General features: G+C 55.0%; 1 protein-coding gene across 4 annotated transcripts in view; it reads left to right on the top strand.

Moving 5' to 3' along the window:
* The window catches only part of SPATA13 (spermatogenesis associated 13), a 260134-nt gene that overhangs the window by 237416 nt on the left and 2216 nt on the right, over positions 1–20502 (top strand). For 3 of the 4 annotated variants that reach the window (XM_068526352.1, XM_068526354.1, XM_068526353.1), the window contains 7 exons: positions 9315–9451; positions 10518–10697; positions 10947–11132; positions 12476–12655; positions 14319–14551; positions 17940–18069; positions 19802–20174. In XM_068526352.1, coding sequence (XP_068382453.1) covers positions 9315–9451; positions 10518–10697; positions 10947–11132; positions 12476–12655; positions 14319–14551; positions 17940–18069; positions 19802–20174 — 1419 coding nt within the window. Of the gene's footprint in view, positions 1–1058; positions 1182–9314; positions 9452–10517; positions 10698–10946; positions 11133–12475; positions 12656–14318; positions 14552–17939; positions 18070–19801; positions 20175–20502 lie in introns of those variants that run through there. The other variant, XM_068526355.1, reaches the window with a different exon arrangement.

The raw sequence follows: 20502 nt of genomic DNA, 5'->3' as shown, positions 1-20502 counted from the left end.
AAGATATGCATATCCTTGTCACATCGTAGAAGGTACACACATATTTACATATGTGTTTTTAAACAAATCCCACTTTTATTTTTATTTTTTATTTTTTATTTTTAAAATTTATTTATTTATTTATTTTTGGCTGTGTTGGGTCTTCGTTTCTGTGCGAGGGCTTTCTCTAGTTGCGGCAAGCGGGGGCCGCTCTTCATCGCGGTGCGCGGGCCTCTCACTGTCGCGGCCTCTCATGTTGCGGAGCACCGGCTCCAGACGCGCAGGCTCAGTAATTGTGGCTCACGGGCCTAGTTGCTTTGCGGCATGTGGGATCTTCCCAGACCAGGGCTCGAACCCCGTGTCCTCTGCATTGGCAGGCAGATTCTCAACCACTGCGCCACCAGGGAAGCCCCAAATCCCACTTTTAAAATGAGTTCACAGATTTGCAGTTAACATAGTGTAATATCACAACTGAAATTTTTGTCATGCCTTAGCGTGAAATCCCAACTCCAGTTTTGAACCTAGTGACCTCTCTGCTTCTTCCCCCCTGAAATAGTTTCCTTCTTTTTTTTTTTCTGAGCCCGCCCCTTTATTTTCTTTAATTGAAGTACAGTTGATTGACAATGTTGTGTCAGTTTCTGCTGTACAGCAGAGTGATTCAGTTATACATATACATACATTCTTTTAAAGTGTTCTTTTCTATTATACTTTATCACAGGATAGTGAATATAGTTCCCTGTAGGAGCCGGTTGTTTGTCCATCCTGTATATAATAGCTTACATCTTGAAAGTTCTCTTCGGGTCTGCCTCGGGCTTTGGGATTGTAATGAATAGCAGCAGGCGCCTTGCCTTTCTCCCACCGTCATCGGAGGCCCTCGGGGCCCCTGGTAGGCAGATGCGGTGCCTGGTTTCCTGGGTGGCCGTCTGGCCTGCGTTTAGGCTTTCCTCCCCGCCGTCCAGTCTGAGGCTGTAACCTCAGCCGCCCGTGGGCGGGCGCTGTGAGCAGTGAGGCTCTGGCCGGGCAGGCACAGGCGTCAGCAGTGAATAAGCGATTCTGTCGTCTCCGCAGCCAGAGCCTGTGCGAGTCTCCGTGATGCTCAGTCAACCCCCAGCCCCGCTCTGAACGTGGCTGTTTTCCAAACAGAAGGATGGTGGCTAGAGGGGAAATTGCAAGATTCTGGAGTCTGGAAAGCCTTCACCTGGGTACGTGTGCAGAGATTGGACTCCTGTGTCTGGCCATGTTGCCGATTCCTCTCTGTGTCCTTGCAAGTTGGCAGGGCTCTCTCTGCTGCTTCTTGTCGGATGTGTGTGTGTGTGTGTGTGTGTGTGTGTGTGTGTGAGAGAGAGAGAGAGAGAGAGAAAGCTCACTTGTCTGGGTCCGGGGTCCTGAGGGCAGTTCTAGGCATGGGCACAGTGAATCAGAGAAGCTGGTTTGGGTTACAGCACAGCCGTTGGTGTGAGATAGAAAGTACTAAGAATCAAACGTGGCCTATCCGTTATGAGTTACGGATCTGGTTTTTGTTGTGCTAGTCTTTGCTTCCGTTACATGGAATTTCTTTATACAGGAGATTATTGTTGGGGTCCGTAACAGTGTTCCTTGCTAATTTGGGGTGTGTGAGGTTTAAGGGTATGAACTGATTTTTGAAAAATACTGTCGACTCTTTGCAAAAGTGTTATTGCCCAAGACTCAGTTACTGTATGGTGCTTTATCCCACCTTGCTTGTCAGTGTTTTTGCGAGTGTTGTCAGCTAGACTAATTCCTATTTAAGTGTGAAAGAAACATGGTTCTCTGATACTCGGAAGTTATCAATTGGAACCCATGTATTCTTTAAAAGGAGTAAGAAAAAATGCTTCACAGAAAGAATTCTGGCTGACTGCTACACATGGATGCAGTAGGATGCTTTAAAAAAAAAAAAGTCTTGTCGCTGTTTTTGCCTTAAATCAGTAGCTCAGGCTGAAATGAATGGGAATTATAGGTGAGTCTGAAGTCAGCCTTGGGCCTTGCAATGCAGTGTGTATTTTGTGCTTCCCCCTTGTTTTGGTTGGCTTTCTGTGCAGGCTGACAGCAGACAGGGATGTGGTTAGGGCTTCTGCTTCTGGCCTCTTCACTAACAAAAATGTAGAAAAAGAAAAAGAAGTAGCCCAGATATTCCTGCGTTCAGAGCACAGGCCTGCCTGCCAAGTGGCTGTGCTTGTCACTTGAGTGGCCGGTGGTCCCACTGTCCGGCGTGGAGGAGTGCTGGCCGCCCGGCCTCACCCTGGGCGGGGGAGGGGTGTGTGCGCGCCTGTGTTTATTCCAGGGCAGCCGGGCCTGATGGAGGCCGCCCCCCGCATTCCTCTGCTCCCGGGGCAGGCACGGGTCCCAGTTCTCATTCCCAGTGTGCGGAGGCCGAGGGAGGCTGGACGCAGCCTCCACGCTGAGCGGGATGCTCTCCCGTCGCTGGGATGCGCAGCTGGTCAGGCCTCCCGCGTGGGGTCCGCGCCCCCCTCCCCGTGTGCCCTCGGGCTCCCGCACTCCAGCCCTGCCGGCCTTTGAGGAGCCTGGCTGTGAAGAGAAAGAAGGAGGCAGCTCGGCCCGAATCGTCTCTTTCCCGCTGGTTCGGTGTGTTCCCGGGACCGTCTTTCATGTACTCGCTGTACGAAGCGTGTATGTGTGTGTGTTCCCGGGACCATCTTTCATGTACTCGCTGTACGAAGCGTGTACGTGCGTGTGATGCAAACGCAATGTTTAATCAGCCTTAAGTGACATGCCAGCGTAAAATAAAGCGGAGAGCTTGCCGAATGGGGGGCTCTGTTTTCTTTGAGATCCCTGATTGGCCAGGGGGCCTACGGAACAGCTTGGCGGCTCCCGGGAGGGATGTCCTGCAGGGACTGGGGGCGGGAGCTGTCCAGTCACTCCGGCTCAGAGAGGCCAGGGCCAGGCAGGTGCACCGCAGGATGGCTTGGGAGACAGACAGATCTGGGGTTGAATTCCAGCCCCACCGCCGGGGAGCAGTTCCTTAACCTCTTTGAGCCACAATTTCCTCCTGTTTAATTTACAGACAGTAATAATTCCAGGAGGCGTACATGGCTTGGATGAGATGATTTATTTAAGCGCTTAGCACAGTGCCTGGTACACATTGTGAGCTCATTCCGGGGATGCGGTGAGACTGGAAGGGTTCCTCCTCAGGATTTGTGCAGCCAGCCTGCAAGGCAGCTGCCAGGAGCTGGGAGGGGCGTGGTGAGCAGCCTCGAGCTGCCGGGGGGCGGCCGAGCGGAGGAGAGGGGCGAGGCTGGGACTGACGGGCAGCCACGGTCAGAGCCAAACCCAAGGAAGAGAGGAGAAAACAGACTGCAAGGGACAAGCCCAGGGTAGAACGCCAGGGCTCGTGGCAGGACACTGAGGAACCCAGAGCCTAAACCCAGGTCTGGGTTGGAGGCTGAGGACTGTCCAGCTGCTGCGTCCCCAGGAGCACGGAGACCCTGGGGGCGGTGCCTGCCCGGGGCTCCCGGCCCAAACCCCAACCTGCCTGTCTCAGGGCTCGGAGTGCCCCTTCCGCAGGTGATAGAGAGCATATAGGATACACCTCTAGGGCAGGATTTGCCTTTACATTGAGAAGAAGGAAAAATTTTCACTTTTAGTGGTTTAAAACAAACCTTTTTAAACTCGTTGTAGAAACAGTGCACCTTGGAGGTTTGGTGTAAATTAAGTTCCGCCGTGATGTGACTCCCATCACTGCTCGGGCATCAGGAGGTGGCCGAGGCCCTGAGTTGAGTCCAGATGTAAAGTTCTCTGCTGGGAGGGCTATTTCCAGAAGACCCGTGGACGTTATAAAAGGTTATCAGTGAAGGGTAGCACGTCCATTTCTAGTACCTTTTTGACCTTCTTAATGTCAGCATGTTTAAAAGAGTCAAAAATACTATGTATGGAAAGTGGTTTGAAAGTCTAAATTAGGCTAATAGTGACTTTCCTAAAAGCAACGTTAGATTCTAGACAGGAAGAATTTCGTGCTTTAATTGGGGAACTGACACTAATAAGCACGGTCCTTGTTCCTGAGGAAGTCAGCGCTGGGGCAAGAGTGGGGCAGGTGTGAGGAGAGACACACGCACAGCTAAGGAGGACATGGTAGTGCAACGGCTAAAATATAATGACAGTGTAAATGTGAACGTTTTAAAACCGGAGACCGTTGCTGCACAGGGGCAGGGAACGTAGGCAGGAGAGTGGAAAATCATCACCCATCACCGGGGAGTGAGGGCTTGGCCGCCCCGAAGGAGAAGGGGGAACTTGATGGGCTCTTTGGGTGGGGACATCGCTCCCGGTGGACAGGTCAGTGTGGACCGAAGGATCGCGTCCTTTTTGTAGAACGCAGGGAACGCTCACAAAGTGGCTAAAGCGGAGGTGTTCAAGCAACGAGATCAGAATCCACTGTTCTCCAGCTTATGTCGCTGTGTAGACGGGCCACACAGCGCACATCCCAGGGCAGACCCCTGCACGTGGGGTTAAGGAAGTTTAGCCTGAGTGCCTGTGGTTTACAAATGTAGCCAGGCGTCAGAATCGCTTGGGGAGCTTTGGAAAGAGATTCTCAGCAAACACCCCCTCCTGCCCCCCTCCCCCTGGAGAGCCTGGCTCCCTGGTCCAGCGCAGGAATCTGTGTTTTCTGAACGCCCCCCTGTGATGGGACGCCATCCACCCTAGAGGAGTGGCCCTGGAGTCGGGGGGCGTGTTCTGACATCCAGGGCCCCCTGTGGCCGGGTTCATGCCCTCTGTTGCATCTTGGGGCTCGGGGGCCGCGCCGGGTGCAGGGACCTGGCCGGTGGTCCAGACACGGCTGCAACAGCTCCCCGTGAAGGCCGCCCTGGGCTCTGAGCTCAGACCGCCCACCTGCCCGCCTGCCTGGCTTTGCCGTTTCTGCTCTTAGGATGGCACGTGAGAACAGCTTATGTCCAACCTGAGGAAGCCTGAGTGACCGGCAGGAGGTTTCCTAACGTCCGTATTTTTAACGGATCATTCTAAGTACGGGAATTTCCCTGAAGCGACCCTTGTTTTAGTGGGACACCCCTGGAGAATGCTGTGCCGGTCAGGCGATCGGTGTCCACACCCATGTGGCCTGCACGGCAGGTGCCCGGCTGTGACACCCGCCGTGGTAGCTCTTACCTTCCCCTGATCTGTCCCCTGCCCTCCCCGACCCCGTGTGACCACGGTAAGGGGACAGTTTTCCCCAGCTGCAAAGAGAAAGGAAGGCTCGGGAAAGCTCGGGGCCTTTTCTAACGGGGCCTGGCTGGGGTCCCAGCAAGGTCTTGTGCTTTTGAAATCCCATCCCTCTGATCAAAAGTCCTTAAACGTGCAAAATTAAGCCAAACAGGAGAGATCTGATTTTTCCTGAGAAAAATTCCTGCCGGGACACGGGCTGGGGGCCTGTTTGCCGCGAGTGGGACTCAGGATCCTGTAGGAAGGCCTTAACCTCCGGCGCGTGTTACAGGATAAAGTTTTCCGTTGTTGGTGATGTGTGATGTGTCCTCTCCTAAAAACTCACCTTGAGGATCAGTTGTCAGGTTTTGTCCCCTCACAGACGTGAAATCCAGGTTCAGACAGAGGAACGTCACCCTCCCAAGGAGTGTGGACATGTTCATCGTTGGCCTTTTTTATAAGACTCCCATTGTCGGACTTCCCTGGTGGCGCAGTGGTTAAGAATCCGCCTGCCAATGCAGGGGACACGGGTTCGAGCCCTGGTCCGGGAAGATCCCACGTGCCGCCGAGCAATGCACCACAACTACTGAGCCTGCGCTCTAGAGCACGCGTGCCACAACTACTGAGCCCACGTGCCACAACTACCGAGCCTGCGAGCCAGGCAGTGCTGGCTGCCTGCGTGCCAGGCAGTGGTCCGGGTACCAGGAGTACAGTGGAGAACAAAGCAGGCAAAAATGACGGGCTAGCTTACCTTTTAGTTGGGGGAGACAGATGACAAGCAAAGTATCTTAGGTGGTGATAAATGCTGTGGGGAAAATAAACCGGGAAAGAAGACGGGGCAGTTTTCGGTGGGATGTCGGGGAAGGCCTTGGAGGAGGGAACAGCAGGCCCTGAGGAGGGGAGCCAGGTGCAGGAAGTGGGCAGCCGTCAGGGTCAGAGCTGAGTGGGGGTGGGGGGGAGATACGGTGTGTGTTTTGGGGGGTCTTCAAGGACCTGGGCTTTGTCCCCCGTGGGTGGCTTGGGGCAGGGTCCTGAGTGGTCCGATGTCTGGGGGGTTTAGCACCATCACTCTGGCCGCTTTGGTGAGACTCGTGGAGGGGGCGGGGCGGGGCGGGGGCGCAGAGGGGCTGCTGCAGTGACCCAGCTCGAGGTGGCTGAGGCTTGAGTCGTGGGGACCCGTGGGGAGCGGCAGGTTCTGGACACACGCTGAGGGGAGGGTCCGGATTTGCGGACGGGTCAGACGTGGGACGTGAGGCGGAAGAGTGACCTCTGAACAGATGGGACGTGTGGACTTGTGCCCATCATACAGATGGGCACGTGGGGTGGAAGAGGCCCAGAGGCTGGCTCCAGCTCATTTAGCTGGAAAGTTGGTCAAGCTAGGACATTTGCCAGGTGCTTTTGCTCCGATTCTTTCGCTGGTCCCCGGACACACGGCGCCTCTCCCGCCCGGGCCCCCCACCCTGCCCCGCCGAGCGGGCTGACAGCACGGGGACCACCTCGTTTCCGCGGCTCAGGACACGCTGACCCGAGGGACCCAAATGCTCTCGTGAGGCCCCTCGGCCGGAGCTCTTTTCCAGGCGTTCGTGATGCGGTCAGACACCGTCCAGCATGCGAGGTTCACGTCTGTTTTCAGATAACTCTACCCTCTGCCTCCCGTAAAGGTTCGGCCTTTTTTCGACGGACTCCTTTTTTCATTAAACTCCTGTGAACTCTGGCTTTGCACGTTATCACCTGGCTTTTTTCCCCTTTACTGATTTTCGTAGCAACGCCAGACGAGGTGGTAAAGAATTCTCCTGGGAAACGCAGTTCGGAGGGTCTTTAGGGACAGCGTGGTTTCTGACTCCACTGTGGGGAGGGGCCCAGGTGTTTGACTTTCCTGAGCGCAGCGGTCCCGCTGAGACGGGAGGAGGAGGGATGTTCGGGGCTCATCGCGGCCTTCGGTGCTCTGGGCCCCGACAGACCAGGCCCGCCGTTAGCCACCGTGCTAGTGGGCGCATGCTGGGGCAGCTGCCCCGAGGGCCCCGGTCGGAGGAGGGTTGCAGCCTTACCGTTACCTCCCTGGTAGCCTGATGAGAAAGGCTCGTGCCTTTACCGCAAGTGCGTTTGCTTCCTCTGGGCTTTCTCCCCACCCCCCAGACGCACCCCAGCAACGGCCAGGTGACCTCGTGTCCTCTGCCTGAGAGCGCTGTGACCACAGCGCAGGGCAGGAGGGGCCGCACGGGGCCTGAGGATGGACACGGACACACACACACACACACACACACACACACACACACACACACACACACACACACACACACACACACACACACACACACACACACACACACACCCCCCTGGGAGGTGTGCATCGAGCGAGTGGCAGGGCCGGAGTGAGGGCAGGAGGAGAGCCCTGGGGGCCTGGTGTGCAGAGCTGGGAGCCCGGTCCTGGGACGGACAGGTGTCTGCAGGGCACCCGAAACGTGGCTCGTCCAGAGGGGATGGGCTGGGAATGTAAGACGCACATCAGATCTTGAAGACTCAGTACAAAGTAAAGACTAGGAAATATCTTACTTTAAAAAATAAAATAAAACACAAATTAAAAATAATAAGAAAATATCTCATTTTTAAAAACAAGTTCCTCAGTTTAGAAAGCAGACCTGTCCCCCGAGGATAAAGTTACTAGAAATCCCGACTCTCAGGTCCTTGAAAGAAGCAGGGCGCACGGAGCTATCCCACCAGCATCCAGCTCGGCCTTCACCCTCCTGCCCCACCGGCTCCTCCCCGGACTCCCTTTCTGGGAAGTTCGCCCAGTAATTCGGGAGTTTCCGAATCATCGTTGACTTCCCCCTCTTTGTTGCTGCCACGTCAGCTGGACGTGAGGGTCCTTGCACTGCGCTTCCGGCGGCCGGTTCCGTGTTGCGGCACGGTGGGCCCTCCGGATCCAGCTGACCCGCCGTCCCCGCGCTCTCCGGGGCCCAGCGTCCACCGCGTGCTGAGGCCAAGTCGCTCTCCTTCAGCCCAGCCATGACCGCGCTCGCTGCCGTCACCACGGTGGCTCCTTTGAGCGAGTCCCAGCCACGGACCAGGGATGCTGGGAACGTGACACACATCATCCCACCTAATTCTCCAAAAAGAAAGAAACTACCGTTTACAGCGGAAGGGTGTGGCGCTGGGAGAGTCTGAGTTGCCTGGTTCCGGTCCCCGCCCAGAAGGGGCGGGGCTACGGTTCAGACCTGGCCTCGTCACTCTAACACCTGGTCTCTTTCTGTGGTACCAGGGGACCTCTGTTCAAACCTGCCACTCCCTCGCTCAGGCCCCGCGAGAGCAGCCCCGGTGCTTGCTCTAATCCTTAGGCTTGCCTTCCGGCCCCATCCTTTGTCAGACGTCCTCGTGCCCAAGGCCAGCCACACTGCGTCCTCAGGCAAGAGGCAGGTGCCTCCGCCATGGGGCCTTGTCCTCACAGGGGACGTTCAGTGACAGACGAGCCTTGGTGAGGAGCCTACCGTCCCAGCAGGAGATCGGAGTGCCAGGTGGTCCGTCCAAAATGCCACACCCATCCTCCTAAAGGCTTTCTCTTTCTTTGGTAAAGATGCCAGGTAACTCCTCATTCTGACACTGAGTTCTGGCCCTTCGCTCTGTGACAACCAGGAAGCATGGTGCATGGCTTCACGTACGATACCGTCAGCAGCTTCTGATTTTAGCAGCACCTCGCTGTGCCTGGCAGGGAAACGACGGAACCAGGACACTTTTTAAAAAAAGGATTGTCTCAATATTTTCCGCTTTCGTTTCCTCCTCAAGCTTATTTGACACATGACTTAGGAACATTATCTATATTTTTTATATCCACTTTGGAGCACAAATTTCCAACTAAATCACACATCGTTCACTCAGTATCCTGACTTGCAAAATAATCCTGTGCGTCACCGTTGGCAGTAGTCTCTGAAATGTCCCCTTTCTCACCGATGGGGACACTCAACCCCGGCTCTCCTTAGCCTCGACTGCTACCTTTGGATTAATAGATCAGTGGACATTTTCTAATGGTCTCTTATTCTGGGTTAGATACAAATGGTTACTTTCCACTGAGGGCACGTTCTCAGAGGTCATAGGTTTCGTGGTTATATTTTTGCCATTAGCTGTGTCCTTTAAACTGCACCGTCTCTCTCTCTGTCTCTCTCTCTCTCTCTCAGTTTCTTCTGATGGCGGTGCAGAGCCGTCTGCCCTAGCGGATGACAATGGCAGCGAGGAGGACTACAGCTATGAAGACCTCTGTCGGGCCAGCCCCCGGTACCTGCAGCCGGGCGGGGAGCAGCTGGCCATCAACGAGGTGCGGGGCTTAATTCCACACGGCAGCAGCCGGGGCAGGAGGCCCGGTTTTCAGGGCCCGGAACCCACTCGTACTTTGCTCTCTGATTATTTCTTAGTGAACACATGCTAAAACCTAGAACTCTGGTTAGAAAACCATTATGGTTTTCTTGTATTTTCAAGGATGATTTACGTGATTAAGTGTCGCAGGTATAACTAACTAAAGGCATCCCTCCCGGTCAGAGCAGCCATCGTTACGCTTGGAGAGGGCTTCTCAGTCAGTTCAGGATATGCCCTCCCTACATTTATTGTCTCATGATAAATCTAGGAGGTGAGCATTACTGTCCACATTTTAGCAAACGCTCTGAGACTAAGAGGCTGAACCACTTGCTAGCAGACGGCAGAGCTGAAGTTAACCACGTGCTTCTCACCACGGATCTGCGCTTGTCCCTGCCCCTCGGCATCGTTAGGCCTTTTTACAGCAGTCTTTCCAGAAGGCGCCTCCAGCCTTTGGAGCTCATGAACAGAGCGCCTGGAGTGTAACTTCTCAGTGGCGGCATCACCAGTTGTTGCTATAGGATCCACGGTGTCCCCGTGACATCCCGGGAGCTGAGGGGTTGCACGGTCCTCCGCCCCTACAGCCGGCTCACGGACGAGCTTAAATTACCTGCTGAACATCCAGACGTCATGCTGTGTTCTCTCTAATTGCAATAAAGGACACAGTGAGATGCAGAGTCTGCTCAGATTGTGAGGAAAGGACGAAGAGCAGGTCCTGGGTGACGCCGTGAGGGGCTTGCGGGAAAGGGTGTGCTGGCCTTTGACGGCTCGGCTCCACGACGTCTAGTTTGGCTGCTCAGAAACCCTTTCCGGGGCGAACCGTCCAGATAGTCACACTTGCTGGATGACTGATGCACAGATGAGTGGACCTGGGGGTTCTTTTAAGAGCACAGGAGGGGCGCCCGCCTGGTACTCTTCCGCATCCCTGTCGTGTGACGTCACACGCTGAGCGCCATCGGTGTGAGCACCTGGGGGCCGGGCGAGCCCAGGGTCCCCGGGCTCCGCGCTGAGCGCCCGCCTCTCCATTCCAGCTGATCAGCGATGGCAGCGTGGTCTGCGCCGAGGCCCTGTGGGACCACGTGACCATGGACGAGCAGGAGCTGGGCTTCAAGGCCGGGGACGTCATCCAGGTCCTGGAAGCCTCCCACAAGGACTGGTGGTGGGGCCGCAGCGCAGACAGGGAGGCCTGGTTCCCCGCCAGCTTCGTCCGAGTGAGTGTCTTCCTGGCTCTGGGGGCTCAGGGGCAAGAGCCACTGTCCCCTGGTCATCCTCTGAACCAGACCTCCTGGAGGCTGGGGTGGGGGAAGGGAGACTTCCCATCGGCGTCAGCGGGGCGGCTGGCGTTTGCGATGCTCAGCTCAGCGCATGCAGGCCCGGCCCCCTCCCCCCCCCCCCTCACCGTGGAAACCGGGGGCGGGCCTGGTGCCGCCCCCTGACCTGTGCCCTGCGTGTGACCGCAGCTGCGGGTCAATCAGGAGGAGCTGTCGGAGGGCGCCAGCGGCAGCCCGGGCGAGGAGCCGGCGGAGGACGCGGGCCGGGGCCGCCACAAGCACCCTGAGAGCAAGCGGCAGATGCGGACCAACGTCATCCAGGAGATCATGGACACCGAGCGGGTGTACATCAAGCACCTCCGGGACATCTGCGAGGTGAGCCTGGGGGCCTCGTGGCGCTGAGTGACGTGCCGTGCGGCCCCTCCGCGCCCAGCCAGACCCTCTGCGCACGCATGTTCCTGGAGCCCCATTGCCACCCCCACCCGTGGTCCCTGTACAGGCCACTCGCTCACCAGGTGCTGGTCCACCCTGGGCAGCGTGAGCGGCCGGCCGTCTGCAGGGTGAGATGCAGTGACTTCCTTGCGGGACTTAGCTGCCACGGGTGTTCCGAGGGAGTGACATTCAGGGGAGGCGGCACCTTTAAGTGAGACCCAGCTGACTTCACAAAGAACCGAAGGTTTGTCACGCTCCACCAACCACTACATCTCATCTCTGACGCACAGCGAGACCCCGAGTCATTCAGGTGCAGACGTCTGGTGACGTCCCGGGCTCTGTCCTACAGGGTCTGGGATCCCGCTCGGCAACCAAGTCTCTCCCCTGGGGTATTTTTCGATTCTGTGGATTCTGTAGAGTGTTTCGCTAGACCGTCGTGCGCCCCGCCTGGTCACTCCGGCATCCTGGCCGTGAATGCTGATGCCTGCGCCTTCCGTTCAGCTGCGAGGGTCCAGCAGGAGGCAGGCCAAGTGCGGGCCGCGCTCCCCCCGCCCCCGCCCCGCTGTGTGGTTGGACTGACCCCCAGATGAGGACCCCCCGGCGTTGCGCGTATTTGTGGCAGCCGTCTTGTTCCGTGTGAACCTGCGGTTGAGTGGCATTTTAGGGAAACAGTCACTGCTGATAACTGTTGAGCACGACCGTGCCCTTCACCGGCTTAACTCGACCCCATGACGCTCACAGGCAGGTCCCACACGCCCCCATTACGGATGAGGAAGCCCAGACGTAAACCAGACCCGCTGGCCTACAGCCTGTTAAAATTCATCCCCAGTAGTCAGTGGTCTGTGTTTTACCGTATAGTCAGTTCAGTCTGTGTAATGACAGGGTGCCCATCTGGGGATAATTGTTACACGTTTTTATGGCCTTTCCTTCCTACCTCCGTATCCTACCCAAGCCGCGTACAACCAGGGCGTTGGGCGTAGAGAATTAGTGGTGCTCTGATTAGTGCAGGCCTCAGATTAGATATCTACGGATCTGTGTTGTTTCCTGTAGAAACTGGGTGATGGTGGAACCCTCGGCTAAGCCGTTCTTGGCTCTGGGCCGTGACAGTGAGCGTTGCTCACTGAGTAGCCCAGCCAGCAACGGCGTCTGTATTGGACAGGCCTTCTCGGCTGTGAAATGGACTTCGGAATGAGAGAATGGTTATCTTAAGAGTTTAGGAAAAGTGTGACAGTACCAATTTTTGAGCTCTAATATTTGAAACCAGGCATTGCTTTCCTATTTTGTAGGGCTACATTCGACAGTGTCGCAAGCACACGGCGATGTTCACGGTCGCACAGCTCGCCACCATTTTTGGAAACATTGAAGATATTTACAAATTCCAAAGAAAGTTCCTGAAAGACCTTGAGAAACAGTACAATAAAGAGGAACCTCACCTGAGCGAAATAGGGTCCTGCTTTCTTCAACACGTACGTCACCCTCCGCTTCTTACTGATAGCGTCCGGCTAAATCATTTTGAAATGTTTCTCCCTGAAGCACGGGGGTCCTTTTTGTTTTGTTCCACTTTGTTTAATTTCTTTCTTTGTTTGCTAGATTAATTTCCTGCAGGATGGAGGTGTCACTTGTAAATTAAGGCGACTGCTGTATATGGTTGATCTTTACCTGAGTGCCCCAAGCCCATTATTTCAAAATCTTTTCAATTTTATGCAGTTTCGACTTAGGGGTTGTATTTGGGGTAGTTTCTAGTAATACCTACCAGGTGTCTATTATATGTTAATCGCTGTGTTCAGGGCTGTATGTCAGCTCCTGTACTGCTGTGACGCAGGTAGGATTATTTTCCCCGTGTTCCAGATGCAGAGGCTAGGCTTCACCCAGAGAGTAAGTGACGCAGGGTCACACATTAGTAATTGGCAGAAGTGGATTCAGGCCAAAGGTGTGCGGCTCTGGGACCCAAGCCTGTACCTGCCTCAGAATAGTCTCCTGATGCTGGCCTGAGCTCGCTAACTGGTGACTGACTCACTTTTTAATACAACAGATTTCAGAGGAAGAAGATTCCGCCCCCAGCCGGAATGGTCAGGGCGCAGTACCAGTAGCGGTCACACCAGTGACCGGGCTAGTGTAGCACTCGCTCCTCTGGGCCCAGCAGCAGTACGGTGGCTGTGGAACGGGGGCCGATCCTCGGGTGGACTGTCTTTAAACGGCTGGAGACGCTGTTGCTGGTGGTCTCCAGCTGGAGGGGTGGGCCCGTGAGGGCTCTGGGCCTGTTTGGGACTTTGTAGGAGAACTGTTTGGCCAGAGCAGGAGGTTCACGGGAACAAGTCGTAGGAGAGAAGCTTCCAGGTCAGCCAAGGTGAGGCTGCAGAGTGGCACGCGGATCTTGCTGTGGAGGACAGGAGAGCCTAGCTTGGGGACAGAGGTGTCACTGCTTCTGGGGAGACAGGGAGGTGGGCCTGGGCGAGGGTGACAGCAGCAGGGATGCAGAAAGAGGGGTGTGGCCGGAGAGGTGGTGAGCCAGAGGACAGCCAGGTATAAACTGGGGTAGGACCCAGGCCGAAGACACCGCAGCTGCGGGCAGGTGGACGTGTGTGAAGGAGGTGGCCTTGGGGGCTGAGGAGCCTCGGGGGGCTGGGAGGGGCCCCCTCGGAGTCCCAGAGGGGGAGGGGCAGCCTGGGGGGGGGGGAGGGGAGGAGGTGGCCCTACGTGGATGGCAGGTGGCAGGGTGGGAAGGAGACCTGTGACCAGGAGATGGGGCTTTGCGTCCTCCTGCTCACGTGGAGAAGCCCACCTGCCCGGGAGAGGAGAAGGGACAGGCGGCAGCCAGGCGCAGGGACGGCACCTCCCTCTTCTCCTGGATCAGGTGACACAGGGGGTGACACAGAGGGCGCCGCTCCCCAGGGCGGCCTGTGCGCCCGACACGCCCTTTCGGGGTCTGTGGAAGGCGCCTGGCATGGGCCGGGGCTCTGCGTCCTCGGCAGCCTCTCCCTCCACCCCCAGGGTCTGGCTGTGGCCCCTTCCCACGGGCCCCCCTGTCCAGGAACCTCCCTGGGGGGGGGGGCGGGGCGCTGGGTGTTGTCCGTCCTCGTCAGGGTCCAGAGCTGCCCTGTCCTGACGGAGCTGTGCCCCCCTTCCCAGCAAGAGGGCTTCGCCATCTACTCCGAGTACTGCAACAACCACCCGGGCGCCTGCGCCGAGCTGGCGGGCCTGATGAAGCAGGGCCGCTACCGACACTTCTTCGAGGCCTGCCGCCTGCTGCAGCAGATGATCGACATCGCCATTGACGGCTTCCTGCTGACGCCCGTGCAGAAGATCTGCAAGTACCCGCTGCAGCTGGCCGAGCTGCTCAAGTACACCACTCAGGAGCACAGGTGAGGCACCCAAGAGGATGCAGGGTCACGTGAGGCTTGCGCAGGGGAGGGGCTTCCCCTGGACGCCTGCACGCGGGGGGCGCGGGGGCGGGGGGGGGGCAGCGCGCAGTGGGGGGTGGCACGCAGCGAGGGGGGCGGGCGGGCGGGCGGCGCGCAGCGGGGGGGCGCAGAGCAGCGGTGCCGGTGACGGGTGGGCTGCGGTGCCCTCCTGATGCTCTCAGTCAGCTGTCGGGAAGACGTTTCCAGGTCGTTTAGAAAGTTTAAGGTTGTTAACTACTTAAATGGGGTCATTGAAGAGGCTCCTGAATATCCATTTCTAGAGATATTAGAAAATAAGAATTAATTCTTAAACTGTGTCATGAGCAGGTGGGGGATTTTTATTGTGTTGTCTGTCATTATAATTGACATATGTTTTATAAATACTCTTTTGTAGCTACTCAGTAGTGAATAAAAACAATTAACAAAAAATAGATTGGTGTGAATACAGTTTCAGAAATATTTTCTTTCCTCTTACTTATCCTTAAGATATTTCAGGCCAGCTCACCCTCAGAGCAGTACAGTCAGACCTCGGTATCCGTGGAGATTGGCTTCAGGACCCCTGGTCACTAAAATCTGAGGATGCTCAAGTCCCTTATAGAAAACGGCTCAGTATTTACATCTAACCCATGCACAGCTTCCCAGATAGTTTAACTCATCTCTAGATTACTTCTGATATCTAATACGATGTAAATGCCATGTAAATAGTTGTAAATACAATGTAAATGCTGTGTAAATAGTTGCTGGCCTGTGGCAAATTCAAGTTTTGCTCTTTGGAACTTTCTGGAATCTTTTTCCCAAATATTTTCAATCTGCGGCTGGTTGAATCACTGATGCAGAACCCCTAGGTATGCAGGGCTGACTGTGTTATATGCTGGAACAAAAAGTTCCTTCGCAGAGGGGTGAGGACACAGAAAAATGTGAACTCTGAAAGAGTAGGGAGTCTCAAGGGCGTGGCGTAGTGTGCGGGCTCTACTTGGGGGACACATCCTCCTGAGATCCTGTTGGGCCCTGAGCCCTTTCTGGTCCAGCTCGGTGCTTGCTCTGTCTCCCAGTCCCGTCCTCCCTGTTTCCTCTGGCTCTGAGCGTAGGGCTTCTCGTCACGGTTACCGGAATGCTCCGTCTCCCTTTGGGGCTTACTTTGTGAATTCTTCTGAGGGACCCAAAAATACTGACCCCTGCTTACCGAGTAGCAACTCTTCACTTCCCCGCGTGCACAGAGCAACGTCTGATTGTGCTGTGATTGTACGTGAGCTGTCACCCATTATGTGTTGCAGCAGGCCTGCCCCCTCTCTGAGATGTGGGGAAGGGTCTCCACCACAGGGCCCCTTTCGCCGGCAGCCATGGGGTCCTCGCTGTGTTCTCAGCAGCCCACAACTGGCAGGCCAGTGGGGACACAGCCGTCGTCCAGCAAGGTTTTAGGACAAAGCTTATTGTTATCGATGAGAACCAGACCTCATCCGTGACATCTGTGTCATGGCGCAAAGCTTTCACTCCACCTGCAGCCCTTGGAAGGACAGTCTTGAAGGGGTCTAGTGGGAAAAGGGAGCGGGGAGAAACTGTGCCCAGAGGAAATCTGCTGCAGCAAACCGCACGGCTCTGGGTTTTAACATCTGACTATTGCCCTGAGAGCAGCGCGATTCTCCACGGCAGCGCCTGCTCTGGAGGGTGCGGGGGACAGGTCCTTCTTCTGTCTTCTGCGCCTGGACTCCTGTGGAGAGACGGGGCTGAGAAAGGGGTCTTTTCACAATTAGATCAGAAGGTCGAAAGAAAGAGCTGGGTCGCTAAACAACATACCCAGATGATGATGTTAGTTTCAAGAATTAAGGTGAAAGGAATAAGAGAAAGGAGTTGATTGAAATAAATAAAAGGAAAGAGCTATGTATGTTTTTCTTTTTCTGATGGAAAAATCAGAAAACTTTGACAGAAAGAAAATAGCAAAGTCAAGCGAGTCACAAGTTTGAAGAAATTTTTTTAAAAAGAATAAAAAGTCATCGTGATGAGGAACCTGAGAAAAGAAATAAGCAAATTAAGAAGCGGGACATCTCGAAAGACAGGGAAGCTATGCCAGGAGTGTACTCATCACCCGTCAACACTTCATTTTTCTCTTTTAAGGGCATTTTTCACTATGAGGCATTTGCATACTCTGGCTGTTTCAAAAAAAAATCATTTTAAAAGAAATGACAAAAAACCCATTTCCTTGTCTGAAGTAAAACAAAACAAAATATTTTAGAAAACCATTACACTCTACCTCTTTCCTGGAATTGTACAGAAAAACTTGTGGAAAAAAAATACAGTTATTTTGCACACTTTCTTCATTGCTGGAGCCCTTTCTGGGGGTAGGGGGTTTGCTCCCATTATTTTGGCAGCCCCTGTGTGTCACTTTGTTCTCCTTTTCTGCTCCGCTTCTGTCTGAAGACAGTGGGGTCTGGTCTGTCCGGGAATGGGGTGTAGGGGGGATGCCCAGGGACCTCCCAGGAGTGCAGCTGAGCGGTGTTTGGTGCGTGGACAGCAGAGTCTGCTCCCAAGGCTTTTTTCCTGGCTGTGCAGGAGGACTGCAGTCCGGTCCAGAGGCTGGACCCAGAGGCTCTGTGAGTCCTGGAAGACACAGGAAAGTGTGGGGGAAAAAAAAAGACTTAGCTCGTTAGCGGGGCGACCGGTTTACGTGTCCCTGAATTATTAACGTGAAGCGAGACTTGAATGTAAACCTTTCCGGCCCCAGACACGCTCTCTGGCAGTCTGTGTGCAGATCGGAGCTTCAGTTTTCCTGGTGCCTCCACGGTTAGAGGAGCTGCTGGGGGAGACATGTGAGTCTGATTTGACTGTGGCCGGTGGAAGGCACCAGAAGTAAAGATACGTGGATGAGGGAAATGTCGTGTCCGCAGTTACGTAACTCACTTGTGTCCTCCCCTCCTTTCCTGACTCAGAGCAAATGACCACTCTTGAGAATGGGTGGGGATCATTAAAGTACTTTATATGGCAGAACTACTAGCTCTATGACGATCAGAGCGATAACAGAGGCCTGTCGTTTCTTTATTAAGGAAAATAATCCGTCGTCACTGTGACTAAAACTTATTTCTTGTGGCCTTTGCTTCATTTCACTGTGGTTTCTGGGAAACGAACGACAACATTCTTATTCCACAGAATTCTGGGTGGCATTCGGTCGGCTCCCTTAATCTATGCGAACTGTAGCCTATTCACGAAGGAACAAGGGAAGGGGAACAAAGGCTATTGTTTAAAGGCCATCTTGTCTAGACTGTCAGTGTACAGTCACGGATGGAATGTATTGTTTCGTGGGTCCTCATTTGCGAGGTGCCCATTACGTGGTTAAAATTAACCCCTCACTTTGCAGCGATTACAGCAACATAAAGGCAGCGTACGAGGCCATGAAGAACGTCGCCTGTCTGATCAATGAGCGAAAACGCAAGCTGGAAAGCATAGACAAGATAGCACGGTGGCAGGTGTCCATCGTGGGCTGGGAGGTACGTGGGAGCCCACCCCCGACCTGCGGTCCATCGTGGGCTGCGGGGCACCTGGGAACCCTCCCCGCTCAGCGCGCAGCTCGACCCACACACCCCTGACCTGTGGTCGTCTAAGGCGACGGCTCACTTTGTGTCCCGTGATTGGCGCCCTGTGCTCTTGGCTTTAATGGCATGATGTTTTGATGCACATTGTTAAAGCTAGCAGTCGAACGCTTTACCCTCCACCTCCACCAGGGAGTACTCTGAAGAGGGTCTGTAACCAACTGATTGCGTGCACCCCGTCTCTCCTGCTTGACTGTGGCTCCGTGAGAGCAGCTGGAGAACGGTGACAGCGCAGGCTACGTCACGGTGGGCGTGCGACTCCTGTATGATCTGGGCGAGATTGATAGTCCATCTGCATGATGGGGAGGGAAACGTTACCTATCTCGTAGGGCTGTTGTGAGGATCGCGTAAGACAGTGCCACGCAGCGCTTGATACACAGCCTGTGGTGATGGCCTAGTGCGCACGCGCACACGCACACACACACGCTTTTATTTATTAAAACATTAGTGACAGTAGCTAGTGCCTGTACTGTGTTCACACATGCCTGGCGCTGGTCTGAGTCGTTTAAATATATGAACTCATTTAACCCTCTCAATAGTCCTATGAAGTAGGAACTATTATTACCCCATTTAACAGATGGGGAAACTGAAGCACAGAAAGGTGAGGGAGCAGAATGGGACCCACGGACCACTGCACCTGAGGCCATCACCGAGGACAATAAGCCCACATTGTTCAGATGGTTTTCAGACACAGCAAGAGTCATCCTGCAGCAGATTAATTGGTCAGAGCTCACTCTCCCCAAGGATTGTGAAAGTTTGGATGGAGAAGTTAGGTTTTTAACTAAAGCAGGTGACAGCAGTGAATACTGGAGAGAAATACTCTTCTTACAAGGCCCTCATGGACTCTGGGAGTTCAGACGGGACCTTGGGGTCCGTGGGTCTAAGTCTCCTGTGAGCCAAGAATCCAGGGCACAGAATTGCTGTAGGCAAGTAAATAGAAAAGCTATTTCGGAGTCGAGATCTTTTGCCTCCAAAAACTATTGTGAATAACTGGGACTAGAGGAGAGTAAAATCTTAAAATCAAAGGCCAGTGTCATACCAAATACCACAAAGTTACATTGGATTAGACCCGACCTAAATATTACAGAAGTGTGTTTCTCCTCCTGTTCTTGGACTCTGACATTTAGGGGATAATTTCTTGTCAGAAGTTTACCAATTTCTTGCTGGCAGTTTGCCATCTGGCCTCTTGTTTCCAAGACCCTGAGCTAGTTATGCCGGGGAGCTGCATAGAAGCCCCCCGAGTCTGCAGCACTGAGCCCCTCGCCACAGGGGGTCTCCTTGTTCTCGGGGGTCGGTCCAGGCCAGCTGCCATTTCGGATCCTGATTGGATCCCACCCATCCAGAATTTTTCACCAGATCTTTCTGATAAGGGAGACCCCTCAGGTAACATAGGGGCTCAATCACATTTTCCCATGGAATAGGGAAAAGAGAGAAGAGTTTTCCTGCACAAGGAGGCTGACGGCCGAGGTCTGACCGGCCTTTGAGGCCCTGCCCTGCGCTTGGGCCTCGTGTAACTGGCCCACCCGTGGGGATTCGTGCCAGGGCCTCCCCCCCCAGCTCCGCCCGATGCCTGGTTCCCTGAGACGTTGCGTCGGGGGACCTCAGGACATGTGTCCACCCTTCCCTCCAGGGCCAGGACATCCTCGAGCGCAGCTCAGAGCTGATCCACTCCGGGGAGCTGACCAGGGTCACCCGGCAGGGCAAGAGCCAGCAGCGGACGTTCTTCCTGTTTGACCACCAGCTGGTGGCCTGCAAGAAGGACCTGCTGCGGAGGGACGTGCTCTACTACCGCGGCCGCACGGACATGGACGCCGTGGAACTCGTGGACCTGGAGGACGGCCGCGACGGTGCCCGCACCCTCGGCGTCAGAAACGCCTTCAAGCTGGTCAGCAGGACAGGTGACGAGGCGCACCTGTTCTGTGCCAAGAAGCCTGAGGACAAGGCGCGGTGGCTGCAGGCCTGCAGGGACGAGCGCAGGCGGGTGCAGGAGGACCGGGCGATGGGTGAGCCCTGGGGTCTCGGCCCCTCCCCCACCTCTCCCAGTTCACCCCTGGCGGGGAAAAGACCAGGGAACCGCAGGTCCTGATATTCCTAAACCTGCTTACGAGACCGACAGGGACAGGTGTGCCGTGGGTCCTATTGTTGGACCCATTTCACAGATGAGGAAACCGAGGCTGAAGGCACCCACCCACTCTTAGAAGGCGGGTTGTCACTCTTCACGTGTCCCGGTAGGGAGAGTGGTGATGTGGTCGTCCTGGTGATAATCCTCCTCCTTCTCCACTCTCTCCAACCCCTTATACTTACTTCCTGAAGGATTAAGGCTCTTTGCTT

Source organism: Eschrichtius robustus, chromosome 18 (assembly GCF_028021215.1).
Source record: "Eschrichtius robustus isolate mEscRob2 chromosome 18, mEscRob2.pri, whole genome shotgun sequence".
Taxonomy (NCBI): domain Eukaryota; kingdom Metazoa; phylum Chordata; class Mammalia; order Artiodactyla; family Eschrichtiidae; genus Eschrichtius; species Eschrichtius robustus.
Note: the sequence above shows the minus strand (reverse complement) of the source record. Positions and strands in the feature narration are given on the sequence as shown.